The following is a 6395-nucleotide window of genomic DNA, read 5'->3' on the forward strand; positions in this document are numbered from 1 at the left end:
ATATATATATATATATAAGAGTAAATTTGGCTATGGATTGGACCATGGTGTAGTAGGCGCGACCTGACTTGAGTTGAGCTTGAAAAAAGATTTTATTTTCCCAAGATAACTTAGTTTAACTCAATTTAAATAATAAAAATTAATTTAAAATTTTAGTTTAACTAAACTAACATAAAAACAATTTTTTTTATTAATAATTGAATAGTAAAACATGCTACTAAGTTGGGTCAACTTGAAAATAAGTTTAGATTTAAATTTGCGTTTAAATCGAGTCGAAACTCAACTTGGCCTCAATATTTAAGTGATAATATAATTAATTTAAATTTTTTATTTAATATTATATTATATATTATTGATTTAATCATATAAATACTAAGGGTAAATTTGAAAATAAATTTATTTTACTATTAAAAAAAGGCAAATGAGTCGATATTAGAGTGAAAAGTCACTACCAAGTTACTAGGAATACGAATGAGAAGGAATCAAGCCCACAAGAAGAGGTGATGACGGCACGAGTCACCACCTCGCTATAATTTCTATGTAGATCTCACGTTTTCCCATCTAATTCAACCTTGAAAGCAAAACACATCAACAACTAGGGGTGCATAAATTTCAAGTAAAACTGATTTAATCGACCGAACCGAGTTAATTCAATTAATCAATTGGTTAACAGAATTAATTCAGTCGGGGTCGGTTAATAATTTTTTGAAAGTTCGGTTAACAGTTAATTCGGTTTGAAATCGGTTAATTAACCGAAAATTTATATTTTTTATATACATTTTACATATATTATATTCGGTTAATTCGGTTAATTTTTTATATGTTTTATACTTGTTTTAACAAAAAAAACAAAAAATATATAAATTTCGGTTAATTCGGTTAACTGACCGAATTAATCGAAAAAGTTTGGTTCGGTTACTTATTTTTCTGAAAAAAATTCAGTTTGGTTAACAATCTAGGGTTTAAAAAGTTTGGTTAATGCTAGTTCGGGTCGGTTAACCGATTAAACACCCTTATCAACAACCTAATACCAATCATAAAAACCTAAAACAAACTAACAACCAAAAAGCATTTTTTATGTAGCCAAAATAGAGTTGTTCAATGATCGAGTTACCCGCCCAAACTCGAAGGTCCGCCCAAAGTTTGAAAGAGTTTGGGCAAAAATATTAGGCCCAAAATATGGGTTAAGCAAAAAATTAGGCTCATTTAAAATATGTACCGGGTTCGGGCTTGAACATTTAAAGCCCAAGCTTAGCCCGACCTGTTTTAAGTTTATAATACTTTATATTATGTTACTTTTATATATTATGAAATTTAGAACACATTAAAAAAATAAATTTATACTAAATATATACTACTACTCTAATGTAAACATTGGAATAATGTTAAGATGACTATAAAAAATTTTCATAAATAAAAAATATATAAAATTATTAAATATTAAATATTAAAAAATATATAAATATTTTTAAAAAAAATTATTGGCAGACCAGTTAAGTTTTTACAAATATAAACAAATTAAAAGAAAATTTTAGGCTCAAATTTTGGGCTGAACTAGACTTGAATAAGCATAAAGTATATTAATATTATTCTTAAACCCGACCTAACCCGTCCAGTTAATTCATAAACATGATTTAAAGGTGCATGAATATAATATATGGGTAGTTATAGAACTGGACCGGACAAACTTTATTTGAGCTAGAACCCAAACAAGGTAGCACAATGTAAGAGCCCAAAGGTTAGTTATAGACTGAGCCGGACAAACAAAGACCGATCTAGTCTGGCTTGCCCCCTCTGTCGGCTCAGGAACGGGTAGGGCAGCTGTGACCCACGTTGGTCTACTGCCCTTTAATTTATTTATTTATTTATTTTAGTAAGCTATTTAAATTATTTTTTTAGGGTTAATATTCGGTACACTTGTAAATTTTTTAGTTCCGTAAATAAATTTAAAAATTTATCAAATATTTAATTTAACTTTTTTTTTGATAATTTATTATATTTATGAAATCTAAAATTCCAATGAAAATATATTAAACATTTTCAATCTCAAACCTTATTGCTACCCTCTCTACCGGAAAATAGATCTGCCTCCATTTGGTCGCTTCTGTAAAATACAACATGTATACATGAGATAGAATCTCTCCTCTAACATCCATGGTGCATTATAATAGTAATATAATTGAAAAAAAAAAAAGAAAAAGCCTCGATCATTGTTGATTGAGATTAATCGATTTCTATCAAGTAATGTATAAAATTTGAAGTACGACAATGAACATGCATTTTTTTTTGTAGGCAAACATCATAGATCCAATAGATATATACATTTCACTACTATATTTTACAAGTTTAGCATTCACATCCCTTCTTTGGTTTAACTCCCAAACATCATTTGTTCCGCTGCTCAAATCATATATATGGATTTAAGAAAAAAAACAAATGTTGAAAAGAAAGGAGAGTGAAAATGAGCGACCTCTTGTAAGATGGAAGAGCCAATAGGGCATGAGACCTTCAAGTTACAAACTTGGTCTCTTGGGGCTTTGATAGGCTATTTCTCTTGTTAAGTAGGCCAAAATTCTAAAACATTTGGAACAACTATGTCTTAAGTTCATCTGTCAGGTGTTTGTGCTCAGATGCACTCTCCAAAGCAACAATATCATATGTATATTACATAAATTTATAAACTTTATATATATATATATAAAAAGCATTCTACAAAACATTTATTTTTCTTTGTACTCTATACAATAACAAAACAGAAAACCAGATATAAAAACTAGCAAATTATATATATATTCACAAGAAATGGGAGGAAGATATATCATCAAGGTCATCGTCCAATGACAAGAACATTTCATCAAGGCATGATAGCTCACTTCCATCTTCATCACTGTAGTTGAAGCTCTGAGCATTGCCCTTATGCTCTTCAACTTTACATAGAACCCACTTATAATTAGAATCCTAACAAGGTAAACTCCACCTTGATTAGAAATATGTTCAATGATGAACATGCTAGCTACTAACAATCAAAATTGACAAGGGAAGTGCTTGCTTACCAGTTTTCTGATTCCTTTTGTTTTAGGGTAGTGGAATGAAAGGGCTGAGCCCCAATTACAAAGATGGTACTCTTGCATCACCCAATTTGTTTTCATACCAAATGGAGCCCCACCAATGTAGAATTCAAAGAGTTTCTTCACCCCAACTTTCCCTGAACCACCACTGAAGATTGGCTCCTCCATGTCTAATTGCTTCCAATACCCATTTTCCAGGACCCGATTTTCCATCTTTTGGCTAAAGAAGAAGTACCGTTTACCGCTCATCAACGCCTTCCCTATTCAGTCAACAAAGCCATATTACAGAACATAACATATATATGCTGAAATAATAACATGACAGTGAGAGAATATATATATAATGTATAGAAAGCTTACCATCTAGTTCCCAAGGGTGAAGCCGATGAAGATCAAGTTCAGGAATGATGTTGGAATAGCAAGGTAAATGGAGGGACTTGGGGTAGAGAAAGTGAAGAACAAGTTCTTCGTCGGTAGGGCAAAATCGAAAGCCTGGAGGGAGGTGGTTGACACTGCGGCCATCTTCCATTTCCATCTATATGAAAACCTAAGCAGAGCAAGGTGTGTATGTATAACCAAAAGTCAAATACACTAATTTGGGATTGTTGCTATGCCTTCTCTTTACTTTTTATAGGCTGTGTTTCCAAATATTTACAATGTTGGAAATGGATGATGATGATCATTCCGAATTGATAAAAAGGCGGCTGTAAAAGAATATATATATATATAATATTATGGGATGGACTCCAGGAGAAATGGATAATATTGAAGTATTACTGTTCTTTTAAGGAAAACAATTGGAGTTTTATTTAACTTATATTTATTTTATGGAGGATTAGTATATCACAATCATCCTTCATCCACAAGTTGTTTGGACCAATACAATACTGTTGCTTATTCTACTCTGGTGTTGGTTAGATTTCTTTCAGATTATCCAAATTTTAAATTATGTTCTGAATAAAAAATTCTAAATTATTGTTTTTTCATACAATCTACTTTTTTACTCATAATTCTTTCAAACTCTTAAATCAGAAAAAAACACGGGATAGGGGATCTCTCTCCATCTTATATTTTTCGGATGTATGAAGTATCAGCTCAACATCTTTTAATTTACCTTCATCTTGTAAAAATTCGATAACATCCAAAAACATTTATTTCACATTTTTATAATGTTCATCTCCAAATCCGATCCACCAACAAATATACGTTAACAGTAATCACTTATTATTTATTTGGACGTAAAACATTTCTCAATTAGCAAATTCGAAAAACAGTCTTAGAAAAGAATATCCGAGTCCAAGAGGTAGGAAAACAAACAAATACTAGGTTAGGGTCCATTTGGATGTGATATTGGAAAGATTAATTATTATAATAGTAAGATTAGATACTATATATTCAAAACGAATGTATATAATAAAAAATATTAAATAATAAAAATACATTTATATTAACTTATTTAAAACATTTGATATTAAATGATAGTTATTGTTTAATATTTTAATTAAAATTTTAAAAAAAAAAGTGAAAGTGGCACTGGGGAGGCACCTTCCCTCGACTAAGAGAGTGCCAAACAACCTTGAGGGTGGTGAGAATAAGGGTGAGTTTGGATGGGCGGTGCATTTACCTGCGGTTAATGTAAAAACAGCGGTGGCGATGAGATTAGATACTGTAGCAATACTGTAGTGTGAGACAAAAAGTAAACTAAACGCACCGCACCGCACCCAATCGCCCATCCAAACCCACCCTAAGAGAGTAAATTGCACTAAAACCTGCAACGCACCAAAAAACATTGATCCAAAGATAACCTAAGTAACATTAAGAACCGTTGATTGTTGTAAATGTTTCGTAGTGTCAATTTCCCATTATTATGACTATTGTATTAAAAAATTAATTTCCTACTTTATTTACGGAAATGAACTTTAAACTTTATTTATTAAAATGGGTAAAAAAAGTTAAAATGCGCCTATATGGAAGTGTTTTAAGAGGAAATTTCATAAAAACACACTAACGGGGACAAGCTTTACCCCGTGTCAGCAAAAACGAGCTAACATGAGCATGCTTTTGCCCGTTCTTAGATTAAATTTTCAAAAAAAGGTGATTTTTTTAAATATTATAAAAATAAATTTTTTTAAAAAAATTTACAAGAATAAGCCTTTATAAAGACCCAAAGTGGCAACACCATTTTTTTATTATTTTAAGGTGTATATAGAAATAAAACTTACAAAACAGATCTTTATAAAGACCCAAAGTCTCATTTTCCTTGTTTTCTTAAGCAATGTGGGATATGATGTAATAGCCCGATTTTAGGCTTAGTCGGAACAGTGGTTTCGGGACCACAAATCCGACGAAAAAAAAATGTAATGGCTTGAATTTTCAGAGGTGTCGGAACGGTGATTCGAGATCACTAAATTCGACAAATGGGTAGAAAATATTATTAATTTAGTAAGTATAAGTTAAATATGAAGTTAGGAAAATTTTTGAAATAGTGAATAGTGCACTAGAAATAAATATTAAAATAATTAGAATCGAAATGAGGTATCAAGACCTCGGGGATTTTAAACTGAGCCATAAATATTTTTATAAATATTCATGGAGTGTTAAAAAGTTAGTATTAAAGTTTCGTTAAGAAATTTTAAAGTTCCGATAATTAATTGAACAAAAAGGACTAAATTGTAACAAATGCAAAATTTTGGGAAATGATTAAATAGCTTAAATGATAAAAGGAAGAGGGCTTTAAAGGCAAATAGACCCAAGGTCTATTTGGGCTGGACGGCAGAGGCATGAAATCAGCAAGAAAGTAAGGAGAATTAAGGGCAAAATTGGAAAATTGCAAAATTTGCTTAATAAAGTTAGGACCCAAGTGGAATTATCCAGATTTCTCTTCATTTTTCTGAATTCTCATCAGCTAAAACACCATGGAAGGGCTTCTTCAAGCTGGTTCTTCATATTTTTATTACAAGTAAGTTCAATTCTTGACTATTTCTTGAAATTTTTGTATTTTTATGACTTTTACAACTAGGCCCACTTGTTAAATCCATTAGTTTTTGATTTTATGAAAGAAGCTGAAAGTTGATATGAATATGTGCTGGAAGTATATGATGATTTAGCATGAAATTAGAGCTTTAAATTGTTCATATGCTGATTTTATTGAAAGAATTGAATAGAAAGTGAATGTTTGGGACCTAATAGTAAAAGAGTTTGAAGATAGAGTTATATGTGGAAATTCTGAATTTCAATAGTTGTGTAACAACTTATAATGTCTAGTAAAGTACTAATTGAGAAAATTAGATTAATTGAGGGGTTAATTGAGAAAGGACCGAATTGTAT

The 6395-nt window shown here is 30.7% G+C and overlaps 1 protein-coding gene across 2 annotated transcripts; it reads right to left on the reverse strand.

Annotated features, from left to right (window-relative positions):
- Window positions 1-2333: 2333 nt before the first annotated feature.
- Window positions 2334-3768, reverse strand: LOC107935798 (NAC domain-containing protein 104). Of its 2 annotated transcripts, none has more exons than XM_016868418.2 (3): window positions 3429-3768; window positions 3054-3328; window positions 2334-2927 (listed from the first exon to the last, which is right to left on the reverse strand). In XM_016868418.2, exons 1-3 carry the CDS (start codon window positions 3601-3603, stop codon window positions 2721-2723), a joined length of 657 nt encoding a protein of 218 aa, XP_016723907.1. In that variant the 5' UTR covers window positions 3604-3768; the 3' UTR covers window positions 2334-2720. The 2 variants fall into 2 exon arrangements, with proteins under 2 accessions (XP_016723907.1, XP_016723908.1); XM_016868419.2 differs by having other exon boundaries at window positions 2346-2958; window positions 3429-3767.
- Between the last annotated feature and the right edge of the window lie 2627 nt (window positions 3769-6395).

Source organism: Gossypium hirsutum, chromosome D04 (genome assembly GCF_007990345.1).
Source record: "Gossypium hirsutum isolate 1008001.06 chromosome D04, Gossypium_hirsutum_v2.1, whole genome shotgun sequence".
Lineage (NCBI taxonomy): Eukaryota > Viridiplantae > Streptophyta > Magnoliopsida > Malvales > Malvaceae > Gossypium > Gossypium hirsutum.